General features: G+C 42.2%; 1 protein-coding gene across 1 annotated transcript in view; it reads right to left on the bottom strand.

Annotated features, from left to right (window-relative positions):
• Window positions 1-14,701, bottom strand: part of LOC144717850 (CUB and sushi domain-containing protein 3-like) — a 449,456-nt gene that overhangs the window by 111,100 nt on the left and 323,655 nt on the right. The window contains exons 24-25 of the mRNA XM_078593564.1: window positions 13,519-13,675; window positions 11,524-11,715 (exon numbers count right to left, since the gene is read on the bottom strand). Of these exons, the coding sequence (XP_078449690.1) occupies window positions 11,524-11,715; window positions 13,519-13,675 (349 nt within the window). The remainder of the gene's footprint in view (window positions 1-11,523; window positions 11,716-13,518; window positions 13,676-14,701) is intronic.

Below are 14,701 nucleotides of genomic sequence, written 5' to 3'. Positions count from 1 at the left end.
TTAGCTGCATGCGTTGTGCTTTCTTTAGCTTCAGCATTTTGGCCATACTTTAAAGGTGACCTCTGTGTCCATAAACCAGGCTCCTTGGATGGTTGGGTGGTTAGCACTGCAGGCGTGATGACCAGTGCCAACATCTGAACTCATTATCATATTATTAATCAGAGGAAAAATCTGTTTAGATCTCACACATTTCCAAAACATGTGCAGTAGACGTAACATAATCCGACGTGACTGGCTCTGATAGAATATGTTTGTTGAAGAGAGTCTGTGATAGCGTTCAGTATTCATATGCATTTTGGTACATGTACATTCTTCATTGATCAGTAGGAAATAAGTTGTTCAAAATGGCAATTAAAAAATTCGAAATATGAATTGGCATATGTATTATTTATTTACCCCATACACATATTGAATACGTGTATGGAAAGGATGTGTCTTGAGTTAGATGTGATGCGTATATGAGGTGCCAAGTAAGAGAGAGAGAGGTGGGACTTGTGATCGGTGTGTGATCACTGCCACTACATTATTATATGTTGTGAATTGACTTGTGTTTTCAGCAAAATCTGGCATGATGTAAGTTTAAAATAGTGTCTGATTAAATAATTACTGTAAATGCAACGCAATTATTTTAATAAAGGGACCTTCTGTGCAGCATGACTGTTGATGAAGTGCTCTGAACAGATGGCTCATTGTGGTTTGCATTCCGAACTCAACCAAACAATCTTCTGCTCGCAAAGGAAACACACTCAACCAAACAGGTACCCTTCTACCACAATGAGAGATATCATTGGTTTGTAGTGCCCCACGTAATGTAGAACACAAAAAGGCATGGAGCCAGGCTGCTGGTAGAGGCGGTAGACAGTAAGACGAGAGGTTTTTCCTCCAGAATTCCAGAATCTGATCCCACACAGGCACACTTCTGATTTAAGGCCGGCCTACTTACAACCTCCTAATCAGTGCATCCCGACATACTTTTGCTGAGTCATACTGCTGATTGGGCATGAGGCAGCATTTTTTCTGCACCTCCTATTTGCAAAGTTGACTACGCAGGGCGCGAAAGAAGTTCAACATGCATACATACGAAAGTGTTCCCAATATGCACACACGTATTTTAATTTAGGGCCAATATGAAGCACAATGGAGCCCACGGGGGCATATAAGGGCATGTGCACGGCCATTGGTGGGATGCAAGCTGAGAAGAACCCTGAAGTGCAGACTTGCGTTGCTTTGTTCTCGTGAGGAGCCACGTTGCTGTGTGCAACAGAGCAAGAGAAGCCAGCTTACACGACCATAGCCAACACCGTGCAATTAGTGGTGTCAAGGGAAAGCACTCCGTGCGTGCTTGAGATAGTGTGGACAATGAGTGTGCCCCAGTCACAGGCAGCATAGGGTGTGCTCATTTCAGAGGAAATCTCTACAAACCCGTGTTGTGTTATACCATTCTGAACTGAGAGTATGTGAGAGGAAGCTTGTTAGGTCGCCACAAGATCGACACATCACTGTCTGGGACAACACTAGATCTTCATGGCAAGCAAAACTTACACCCTCTATCATACAGTATGACCAGCATTCAGCTAACTGTTATGTAGATGTAGTCACTTTCCACGGTTGGCTACGTACGGCACGAAATAAGTTTAACATACAACACGACATAGGAAGATAAGTAAACAGTGCAGAAGATGGAATTAGGTGCACAGAAACACTTTAAAAGTTGTGTAAGCGACGCCGAGAAGTGCACCCCACATTTTATTCAACCAGCCATAGGGCGGAAGGCGCAGTTACTGGTGCCAGAGACACCGTACAGATTAGGGGGCTGGGGGCAGCACATAAGGCAGGGAGCCTTGATTGGCCACGGATGAGTAAGGGGCCAGAGGATTGGCCAGGGAATTAGCAAGGAAAAAGGGCAGGAACGGAAGAAAGGTTATGGGAATAGAGGATAAGGTGTAGAGAGGATTAGCAAAAGAGGGCACATGAACCGAGGTTAAGAGATATTCTAGGAGGTTCTGGAGGACAGAAGATATTCGGGCACATGATGTGAGCACGGGATTTTGCCAGAATTTCACAAGGAGAAGAATAGTGCATGCATGGTGTTAAGTAACGTTGGACAATAAAGGACCTCTCAAGGAAAATACGTGGAACCTTCTTTACATCTTGTGGCAGCGGTGGGATACTTGTTGAAGAGGTGTCCAGCAGAACTCGGTGCTGGTGCAGCACAATCCTAGGCATCAGTTTTATCGATATGGGTGCCTTGGCTACCATTATTTCCTGTACTCTGCACGATATTTTTCTGAAACAATACTGCCAATTGTCTCACATTCATGTTTGTTATGTGGTGGCAGATGGGGGCAGTATGGGCATAATTGGGCAGGTCATGGCTCCCGTGTGTGAATGGAGAATTTACAGTCGAGGTTCTTAGTTGGTTACAGCACCCCCCCCCCAGTCCCCCGTTGACTGGGCACTGATAATTTCTCGTGCCGTATGCCCATTAAAATGAATAGTGTCAGGGGTTGTGTAGAGACATCATCAGGGATTCAGTATTTTTTTCTTGAAAGAAGGCTCTGGGAAAAACAACACCCACTTTGCAAGCTCGAGTCAGTGAGTCTCATCACTTCTCTTCCAGCCGCCCAGGTGCTTATTCTACGGGGATGCTGCACCCACCTAATCACAGCTCAGGAAGTTTCATCCGTGTTAATTTTGCCAAATGTGGCAGCTCATTAGCAGCAGCAGCAGATACAATAGTATGGGACAACCAAGGACTGTTCTTGCAGGTCCTAAATATCTCTGACACTGCTACCACCATACAGGGAGAGATGATATTAGCGCATGTTAATCACCTGATTGAGGCACCTATGGAGGATGATTTGAGATGGTGGTGGCAATTGACCAGAGGCCATTGATGATTCTTGGATGGAAGGCATCTTCATGCAGAACTATCATTTGTTGAATGACCAAGTCTTTCCGCTCTGTGAATTGCCGTGAGAACATGCTGACATGTTTAGCAGAAGTATGTATGACCCCGACACACTACTTTAATCGAGCATCACATCGACAGAGGAGACATGGCCACCATTCGTGGACGAGCACAGTGGAAAATACCCTGGTTTACTAGGCAGTTCAGGAGATGTGTTCAAAGATTATTTCGCCATTCACCAGCTCAAGGGGGGGGGGGGGGGGGCACCTTTCGTGTCCAAAAATAAATTGGACAGTTCTATTCCATTCTGCATTGATTTCTGGCAGCTCAAAGTAATGATGGCTGATGAGTACCCATTACCACGCATCAACAACTCTTTGGACACATTGGCGAGAGCAACATTCTTTAGTGCACCTTACTTTTGGTCAAGATTTTGGCAAGTGCCCCCCTATACAAAATATTTGGCCAACACCGTATTCATAACCCCACATGGACTTGGTAAATTTAACAACCTTCCTATTGGTCTCCATATGGTGCCGGTCAGTTTCCAATGCCTAATGGAAAGTGGTGCTCACAGGGCTTCAATGGGAGATCGGTTTGATTTATTTGGATGCTGTCACTGTTTTTGCTTGAACTTTTGAGGAGCAATTGGTTCACTTGTGCCTCATCCTGTCGTGGTTCGGGGATACAAATTTAAAACTAAAGCCCACAAGGTTCCATCTGCTGCAATGCTCAGTGAGTAATCTGTGGCATGTGGTCTCTTGAGTTAGGGGTCGCCATGGATCTCCAAAACACAGCAAGTGTATGAACGTGGCCAACCCCTATGAATGTGTCCGAGGTCCACAGATTATTAAGGTTTCTTTATTACTTCTGCCAGTTCATAAAATAGTTTGCCTCCATGGCAAAACCATTTCATATTTTCAATGGAAAAATATCAGAGATTCAACTGGGGTCCTGCAGAAAAAGCTGCTTTCGTGCAGCTGTGTTTGCACATCACAGACTCTCCATCTGGATAATGATGCTAGCGATGTTGTAATTTGAGGCATGCTGTCACAAGTTCAGCTGGGACAAGAAGTGGGCATTGCCTATTGGAAGCCACGCACTGTCCTTTACAAAACAGTAGCACTGTGTGATCCGTAGAGAGCTCTTGGCCGTAGTTGAATTTGTGCATAGACGCCAATTCACAGTGTGTACAGACTATGTTGCCTTGTAGCCCTCACTGCACATCGACCAGATGGATGGAGCGATTGCAGAAATACTTGTACTCAGTTGTACATCGAAAGAATTTGCAGCATGCAAATGCCAACACGTTGTCGAAGCTACCACCATGGTTTCCTTGCGCATGCATTATGGGCGTGGCTCGTTGCAGACTCAGAGAATCTGATGAGGAGGTGGTGGTTGCTTCAGCCGATGCCCATTTGGGCGTGCCCAAGGCCTGATAGTACCAACACCTCTACAACATAAGCTGGACATGGAGATTAATTCTGGCCAGCTCCTCCACCTCACTGGTCTGGAGGTTCTGTGCACTCTCTTTAGGCCTGGCATGATGTCCGATGTATATCGATGGATGACATCCTGCCATAAGTGTGCATGCAGGAAGCAGCCACTTCACACAACCCAGGTGCCCTTACAATCCATTACTGGTGTCCAGGGTCAATGAGTTGGTAGAGCTGCACATTCTACGGCCATTGCAAAAAGCCCCAGAGGAAATACATTTTTACTTGTAGGAGTTGAATTCTGTACCTGCTGGCTGATGGTGTGAGTGCTCCTGGACCAGATAACTCAATCCATCGCGCATGCTTTCATTCATGGCTATGTGCTAGATAAGGGTCCTCCAGAGCATTTGTTAACAAGGCAAGATAGACATTTCTCGTCCAAACTGTTTATAGATGACTGTGATATAATGAGTACTAAAGAAGTGCGTACATCCCCGTACCACCCTCAGACTGACAGGAAGGTGGAGAATCTGAATTGGACCATTGCAAATATGTTGCACCACGAGGTAGAAGACAAAAAAAACTGACTGGGATCTCCAATTCACGATGGTTTTGTCAGCGTACAGGCTCACACCACACGGTGCCACAGGGTATTTGCCATTCTATCTCATGTATGGTCATGACCCCACACCACTCATTGAGATGCAGCCTTTGGAGGTCTCTGCACAGGCTGATGAATGGTCAGCATCGCTTAAACAAATCAGTGACCTACTTACGGAAGGCTCGGAAAGCAGCTCTACAAACCATCCAGAGGGCACAGGCAGCCAACGAATTGATATGGGCGAGGTCAGTAAACACACTTCCCTTGGAGGTCAGTGACCTGGAATGGCTGCACTGCCAGCAGGTCCCCATTAGCACATCAACCAAATTGCACAAGCCCTAGCAGTGATCCCGTCACATGCACAGCAAACACCAGGGGAATGAAGTCGTCTCCGTCTGTGTTTGTACCCACTGCAAGGGGCCCCTGTAGGAGCCAACGCAGACCCAAGGGACACCCAGTGGCAGCTTCCATGACAGTTGCACCTAAGGACTGCCGTTCTGAAAGCAGCCAGGTGCCATTGTCCTGCGTGCTGATGCCATTGACTGCACCTATTATTATGCCACTATCACTTTTGTTGTTGTGTTGTTGTCGATGTTCTGTTTTTCTTTTGGGCTTTTGTTCGTTATTGTTGGTATCAACCACCCTTGAGGTGCATCACTGTTTCGTCAAGGTTAACTTCAATAGTATAGATCTTATTCAACTGAGGATGGCTATTCTTTAGAAGGGCGAAGGTGCGTAGGGGGCAGGACGTAAGGCCGGGAGCCCTGCTAATTGGCCATTGCCACAGCCACTCCAGGAACCGCGGGAATGAGTAAGGGACCATGGGACTGGCCAGGACATTTTCAAGGGAAAAGAGCGGGAACGTAATAATGGATGAAGGAGACCATTAGGGGTAGAGTAGGAGGTGGAGTGAGTATTAGTGAAAGAGGGAACTTGGGCAGAGGTTAGGAGAGATTCTAGGAGGTTTGGGAGGAGAGAAGATGGAGGGTGCATGACGTGAGTACGGGGCTCTTGCGAAGATTGCAAAAGGAGAGACGTGTGGCAGAATGGAGTGGAAGAAGAGTCCATGAATGGTGATCAGAACTGTTGAATAATAAAGTACTTCTGAAGGAAAATACGAGGAGGCATCCTTTACAGTTGTTAGTTGCCATTTGGGCCCACGCTCAGTAATTAAGGTGACCCATGAAAGCTATTGTGGGGGCAAAGCAAATTAGTTTAGTCTACCCTTTCTAAATACTGGGGGGCATCTGCCCATTTTTTACTTCATGTTTACATGTACCATGCACAAGCCAAGAGGAGTAAATTATGCCATGCTTGCAGGTGTAGTAACTATGATAATATATGCCAACTGCTTCACAGTGGTTGTTAATGATGCACTGACGTCATTCGCGAGAGCAGGCCATTTGGTATCGGCGTCAGGGCGCAAATTGCCAAAATTCTAAAATGCTCCTCAAGTTACTCGATTACACATAGCAGTCATCACCTTCTACTGACAGACGAATGCTCCTTCTACTGACAGACGAATGCTCACTTGCAGGTCAGGTGCTATATCACGCTGTACCCACAGGGGCAGCTGCCACTAATGGGGTACCCTTTCCAATGTGTTGAGATGTGATGCTAAGCAGAGTGCTCTGGAACTTCCCGAGTATAGGGCGCTAGATCAAAACAAATCATCACGATTATGCATCATGCATACGTAACTGTCCAGTGATAATAACATTATTAGTGGGTGAACATTTCTATTTAAATAGATTCCAGCAGCTTAGCGAGCTACATTCAGCACAGATGACAGGCTGATTTAAATGGGAGGTTGCCATCCAAAATGAGATCCTGTTGATGGCTTAAATCGTAATTGAGAAAATCTATGAAAGCATATCTCTGCTTCAGTGTGCTACAGTGTAGGTGATTTGTTACCCTTGTTTTATAGTGTTCTTTTTTTGTTTATAGAATTTTACTGACTCAAAACTTTGGTATTACTGCAATCTGTGCAGTCCCCTGCCACCCCTCAAGTTGCAAAAGCAGAACTTTGCTGCCTCGCTATATAAATTGGATTCTAGAGACTGACAGTTGAAAATACGTTTTAGGCTAAGCCTGTGGACTGCTCGCACACATATTTTGATAACGTGACAGAGGGATCGGGAGAGAGGACGCTTTCCCCCTCTGAAACTACATTATGCAATGCACAATCTATTTGTGGTATACTCATATCACCAAATGAGTTTGCACAACTACCAATCATCAAATTGCTCCATCAACAATATACAAAAGAGTAAATTAATTATTAAATGCTTTAATTGCCAATTTGCATCTTCATACATTTCCAATATGCTGATCAATGTACTTCATCTAGGCACATAATATTTCAAAAACACTCTGCAATCACAAACACAATAGGAATAAAAACATACTAAATGTAATACAGTGCATGCCTAATTATCTCCATTTGTATTAATTATAAACTCCTACAACTGTTTTATCATCTACAGTCCAGACTTCCCCTGTCATTTATATATTGTTCGTCTAATTATATCCCTATGGACCATTAGACACGATCTTGTCTTTTTTGCATTAAACCAATAAAAATATATGCATCTTGTGAAACATTTCACGTGTTTATTTTACCCTGAAACTATTTCAACTTTTTTGCAGTCATTATAAACCTGCTGTGCCTAAATAATGATATGCCAGCAGTAGCTGGCTTTAATTATTAAGCAACTGTCTTAAAAATATTCTCCAGCACCAATTCTGTTTCAGATGATCTTCTTGCTTTCTGTGTTTTTTTTCATTTCAGCATTTAACTCACTACATGCACGGCACCCAAATGTGCTCGTTCCAGACATTGTGTAACGCTATGCGATATTATTTGAACAAAATTACGAATGAGCATGATGTGACTCATTTATGTAATTGTAGAAATTGTAAATGTGTGATATGTGAAGCATAACCTATATTAGAAGAATTAATTAGCAATGCAATGTGAGCAATATAATAAGCATTTTATAGAAAGACAGAACCTAAATGACCCAAAATTATATCTTCCATTACATAGCTCAGCTTAAGCATGCATTCATGTATGCGATATTTCCGTATTCAGATCCAAGTCCTCTTGCTCACACACACATATACATTCACATACTGTCACTGAATTTTTAATTAATAAACTAATTATTTCTTACAACTATATTCCAACTGTCCTAAGGGCAACATTCAGTAGACAAAGTACTATTCAGAACTGCCATAATTATCAATCAAGTCCGTGTTCCCGTGTCACACTTGCAGTCAGTGGCTCGTCACTTAGTATATGTTAAGCATGTGTAGTAGGTTCAAAGAGACTTGGACGATGTAGTCGGAGGCACACTTATTCATTAACCGTTCCACTCTATACAGGCCAAGGTATACAACACTCGAAGGGGTATTGGCCCCTTCACCCGTCTAACAGGGAGATCCCACGATCTCTATCCCGGCTAGCCTACTCCCAGGTCCTCCACTACAGAGATAGGGGAGGCTAGCTGATCCAGCTCTGGCCAAGCTGGGATTACGGCACCATGAGTCCCCAGACCGGCTCTTACAAGAACATCGGCTCTGGGCTCTCGGGGCCACGCCACTGGCTTGCCCTGGTCGGTCCTTAGAAGGACGGCGATCCAGGGGAGTCCCAGGGCCTATCTAGCCGGTCTTCCTTCTTCACTGGTTTAAGCTAAACACTTAACTCCGAGCCCACCGGCTCACCGCCTTATATAGCAACTCCCCCCCCCCGAGGGGTGGGGCCGTGGGGGATCACAGCGCCGTTTCAGCCCCCCAGGCTAAACGATGCGGACGTGGATGTAAGCATCCTTCCGCGTGCGGGCATAACCACCCCTGGTGTGTTTGTTCGCCCTCCCGTAACACCTCTACACATGTAATGATGTCACGATGAACTAGTTATTCTGTTAGTTTAGTACACACTCCAGTGTATACTATGTTACTGGTTGTCTTAAACAATATTGTGATTCTAAGATCATGTGTGTTACCACTCATGTGCAGCACTCTGTTGACTTGTGTTTTTTAATCCTATATTCTTAAGTTTTTTCGGTAAAGTCACGTAGGTAAAAAAATTAAATTAATAAAAGTAAAATAAAAATAAAATAAAAATCACGACGTTTCGGAGGCAACACAAGCTTCTGTCTTCAGGTGGAACAGTCGGAAGCTTGTGTTGCCTCCGAAACGTCGTGATTTTTATTTTATTTTTATTATACTTTTATTAATTTTAATTTTTTACCTACGTGACTTTACTGAAAAAACCTAAGAATATGAATCCTTGCAGTCACGAAAGCATCAAATTTAGAATTTTTTAATCCCGTTGGCGATTCGGAACTTGTTTTACACTTGTGCAAAGCGTGATATCAGGTAATACGCGATGGCAGTGATGATGATTATGAATAAGCAGTGCACCACCTTGTGGAAGATCATGTTCCTCAAATAGATCGCAAGTAAGAGGGCATCATTTTTAAACCCTGATGTCATAGAAACTGCTTTTGAAGTAACTTCCGCGGGCTCCTTCATCCTCATATGGGCCATATCTTGCATATGCCTTGTAAATATTGGGTATCACAAGCCAATAATACCCTTTGTTGCAGTGTTTGCTGACCAAGCTGAGACCGTCAACTCACGACACTTCAAATCCCACTTTAGTTATGGGTGGCTGTCGAGATTCAAAGCTAGGATCTCAGCAGTGCCAAGCTCATCATTACGCCAAGGTGTCAAAACCTGAGCAACACAGCGACCTGCAGTCTCTCGACCTCTTGACCAGCAGATACAAAATATGCTGATTGTGTCTGACCCATCACAATGTACAATGCACACGAGAGAGTGGAGCCTAATCATAGGAATATCAGCACCCATTTATCCACTGGAAGAACATGTGGATTAAGCCATCAGTGGCATTTATAATTTTCAAAATCGTGCTCTCCTTTTTTGAGCTAAAGCAAATTTGTGCACATCCTTCTGTCGGGGAAATTGCTTAGCATATGCAGAACGCAGAAGCAGATACCACATCGTGACCGGTTGCTAACCACTTTGAAGAACAGTCACAATATTGCTTTATATAGTTTGCAAATCAAGCTAGGGATCTAACCTGATTTTAAAGCCACCATCAAACACGTTTAATGGTTTATGTGCTTGAAATGAAATAAATGCATGATACATGTGAGATAGTTTCACTTAAACAATACACAATTGTATTCATAAATATTATCATGCAAGCACTTGATATTTGTTTAGAAATGGCCCACACTTCATTAATTCTGAAAAATAAAACTGACTTAAGAATGACACGTTGGCTTTCGCGACCAATATTATTCACAATAAAGGTATTTGGGTGAGATCGCATTATTTATAAATGTATCACAACCCTCCACCACCCACGGCCAATCAGTAAAAAATGTGTCACGTTGACAAAAGACAAACAGTTCACTACTTTAGCCCACCGGTGTGTTGAAGAGTGAATCCACAACATTTACATTTTTTGAGTACGATGTTTCGCTGGTAATTACATCCAGCATCATCGGGCAATTTGCCCAAAATTGGAAATGTTGTGGATTCACTCTTCAACACACCGGTGGGCTAAAGTAGTGATCTATGTGTCCTTAGAACGCTATTACATGAATGTGCAATGCATTAGTTACTGTACATCGATAGTTTTACAATAAATAATGGTGCATGCGTGTTTTACTATTCTATATTTGACATCACGTTGATTGCTTCTCTCTGTAGCATATCCATTGGAGGTATACTACAGATATGCTTTGCCTCATAGCATATCTGTAGCAGATTGCTCGTGCTATCTTCTACGTCACATTGCTCAGCATTGCTTCAGAAACCTTAATGTGAAGAATTTTTGGAACAAAGTTTTGGAGATTACCCTTTAGCTTCCAGCAACGTTCAAATATAAAATATCACTCTATATGAATGCGTGGTGTGCGAGCATTAGATCAAAAAATAGTCCATGAAAGCATGTTAAATAAATAAGTATCCTCTCTCCGCATGCATTACAAAGTTGGTCCATCATAGCTCTGGCATGATATGAAAAATCAAGCTTAATATTAATACCATAGTTTGCCTTTTACTAATTTTGCCATATTAATCGAGAAAAGCCTCGCCACGTTTTCAATCTTTTTCATGAGGTTCCTACATTGACAAATTTGTCCAATCCTTATTCAGATGTTTGCATGTTGGGGGAAACCAGAAATCCCAGAGAAAATCCATACGAAATCTAAACGAATTTATTTAGAACTGCTTTTTTGTGCTTAGTTTGTTGTCCTTCCCTTGCACCTCCAATTACCATGGTTGGCTATGTACGGTGCAAAATAAGCTAAACATACATAAAATGTCACCGGATAACACTTATAAAACCGATACGAACATGTCTGCTAACATTCTTGTTTCACTGTCATCTCTTGGCGACCGCTTAACCACAATAGACTGTAGCTACATGCAATTTCAGAAAACCGAGTTAGACATTTATTTTTAAGGCAAAATCAAACATTAAATGAATGAATTTTTTTAAAACACCGAGCCCTATTTGAGTGTGCTTGGCTCACCAACGCAAGACGGCAGCTGATGATCCCAGGTCCGCCTGCTGCCCGTCATGCACGTCAGAGTTCTGCTGCCATGGAGATTGTAGCCCGGATTGCAGCCATATGTGACTGTGCCCCCAGCAAAGTGTCCCTGCTCTCGTATTTTGTAGCCAAACTCTGGGGAACCTGGTTCCTTGCAGTGGGTCAACTCAAAGCCTGCCACGAGAGAAAGATTTTAAAAAATGCCGCACATCGGAAACAGAAAATGCCGTTCGGAATGTGGCAGCCATTTATTTTGTTATGAGGCCTGTTATGTTATGAGCCTCATTTTATCTTTTTTATGAGAGGTGATAAAACTCTCTTCTTTTTTATCACAAGATATAAAATATAATCCAACGGTAAATACCGTACTTTTAGTTTGAAGTTCAACATTTAAAATCAGCACGAATACATGTAATTACAATGTCATTTAAGGTGACTGTGTATGATCCAGGGGTGGCCAAACTTCCTGACCCTAAAAGCCACGTGCCAAAATATGGCCAAGAGCCACAAGATGCGTGCGACTTAACACATGCATTGTCTAGGACAGCCAGGTCGCTCATGTTGATTAGCTATGGAGTTTTGAATTGAGAAATCTGCGGGAGTGTCCCAGGAATACTCATGTCTGTAAGCGGAGAGTGTAATTAGGCCACTCCAGCTTCTGCAGATGTTTTTTGCTGCTTCAAATACACTTATGCAGTATTGGAAAGTAAAACAATTGTCTGCATCTCTAGTGCAGCTACACACGAATTGCCCTGGAGCTGCACGTGATTCGTGAGCCGTGGTTTGGCCACCCCTGGTGAATACTTATATGACTGTAAAAAAAACCACATTCATCAATAACACTATGGCTTAAAAATATATATCTCATATATCATAGCACATACATAGAGAGGCCAGACAGAGTAGATAATGAAAGTTGGAGACTGAATTTGACAACCAAGGGGCGTGATGAAAATTACATTTTGATTTTTTTTATAATGACCAGTTTTTCAATCGTTATAATGCTAGTTATTCATTGGTAGCTTTTTGGTACCAGACACACATTACTAATTGTCTGTGTTGAGTGGTGGCAGGTTAATGATGCATTTATATACTCTTTTGTTCTTTCGGTAAAGTCATCAGGTGGACGCTTGTGTTGCGCCCGAAACGTTGTGATCTATTTTATTTAATTTTATACCTACGTGACTTTACCGAAAGAACCAAAGAGTATGGATTCCTGCAGTCACGAAAGCTTCAAATCAAGATTGATGCATCTATATTAAATTAATCTAACCCAAAAAAACCTTTGTTATAGATAATATTGGTCGCGAAAGCATACGTGATGAACTAAACTCATGTTAAAATTAAAATGTATTCAATATTACTGACACAAAGAATTGTGTAAAGATTTGTTCTTGTGAGCACAAGGCATCAAACTAGTTAGGTAATATATTGCTGGCTGCATTTACTGGTTTTTAATTGTTACATTTTATGTTGTTGGCTGCCATAAAGTGTCATTTTAGGTATTACTAAATGAAGTGTACATTTTATCACATATGTTAAACAGATGTGCATTAGTCCTGTAAATAATATCATTAAACTATCATTCTGCGTGCATGTTCCAACCAATACAAACCACAAAATAACATTGACATGTCTGTTGTTGATGTCTTCTATGAAATTTCAAGCAGACTGTAATTAAAGACATGCATTTTGGCTAATTTTAAATAAATCTCATGTATACTGCTGATAGCATGAAACAATTGGGTGTCATTAGCACCAACAACTTTGATAAAAACACAACAATTGAAAATGTGCGCAATAAGGTACAACGTTGGGAAATACCACGTTGAATAATGTATACAAGTTAAAGTTATTTCCAGCACCAAATAGTCTCTAACAAACTGATAGTATTACCATGCAGTCAACATACACATGATGTGATTATTGGTAAACAAATGGCTCATTAATTGAAATTGTGATTCATATTTCTCTTACTTGAATATATCAGACGAAAGCCTTTTTCTGTGCCCTCAGAGTCCGTGTCAAACTTCAGCCACAGACGGTTGGAAGTGCTGTTAACGGATAAACCCTGAAATTCCGTCTTGGAATACGTCCCAATGAGCGGTGCCAAACTGCTATTTCCATCGTAAACCTGCGCAAATCACACACGCAATCAATTATTCAGTTAACAATGCTTTACACTTTGTGAATGGAATCTCTCTGATGCGTTTTCTGGTTGTTACCGCTGGTTGTTTGGCACAATGTCCGATATTTCAATCCACGTTTTACAATGTACATTAGAGAGCTAAATAAACGCAATATAAATAAGGTAAAGAGTAAGCTGCTAAATTCAGTTCCTAAAGAAGCCTCATGCACGTGGAACAAAATGTGAGATATCATGCAGTACAATCCAAAAACACAGCAGCACAGCTATGCAGCAAAATGGCGAAAACCTACACAGATCCGGCTGTTGTCTGATGAAGCTAGTTGTAATTACTGGCAAAACGTCATACTCAGATTGTAAATGTTGTAGCTTGGCCCAACCAACACACCGGTGTGCTGTACTAGTAACGAATTGGCATGTTCTGTTTATGTGACAAACCTTACTCATTGGCTGTGTTGGGTGGTGGCAGGTTTAACGACACATTTATATAAAAAAAAAACATATATCATGGATGATATTGGTCGCGAAAGCCTTCGCGTTAAACTACACAGTAGTGTTTGTAAATGTTAATATTCATACGCTCCCAAATATAAAATGGTACAGATGAAACACATCCTCGAAATGACAACATTCTCAAATTCTTCTCATGGTTTGCATTTACTATTATACTGAGGGAAAGTTGTGTTTTTGCATCCATAAAAAGAGTAATTTCCATGTGGAAGGGCACCATGTGCTGTGAGTAGGCTCGTGCTTATGGGGACACTCAACGCAATGTCTTTCCTCTATGTAATCCACAAACTCATCTTGTACATCACTGGGTTACAGGTGTGTTCCACAACAAATACTGTTTCAATTGATCCTCATGCGGTTAGTAGCAAATGACATTCAATTACACGCGTTACAAACACCAAATATGACAAAGTGCTGTTAGCAAGCACCTATTAAGGTCACTCCAGTGATCAAGGGAATAGTGTGGCCAGTAAGTACCATGCTTGGCTGTCTTTGTCTTTCCAG

The sequence above is a fragment of the Lampetra planeri genome, chromosome 4, assembly GCF_965212315.1.
Source record: "Lampetra planeri chromosome 4, kcLamPlan1.2.h2, whole genome shotgun sequence".
In the NCBI taxonomy this organism is placed as follows: domain Eukaryota; kingdom Metazoa; phylum Chordata; class Hyperoartia; order Petromyzontiformes; family Petromyzontidae; genus Lampetra; species Lampetra planeri.
The sequence above is the reverse complement of the archived record's forward strand: the minus strand, read 5'-3'. Positions and strand labels throughout refer to the sequence as shown.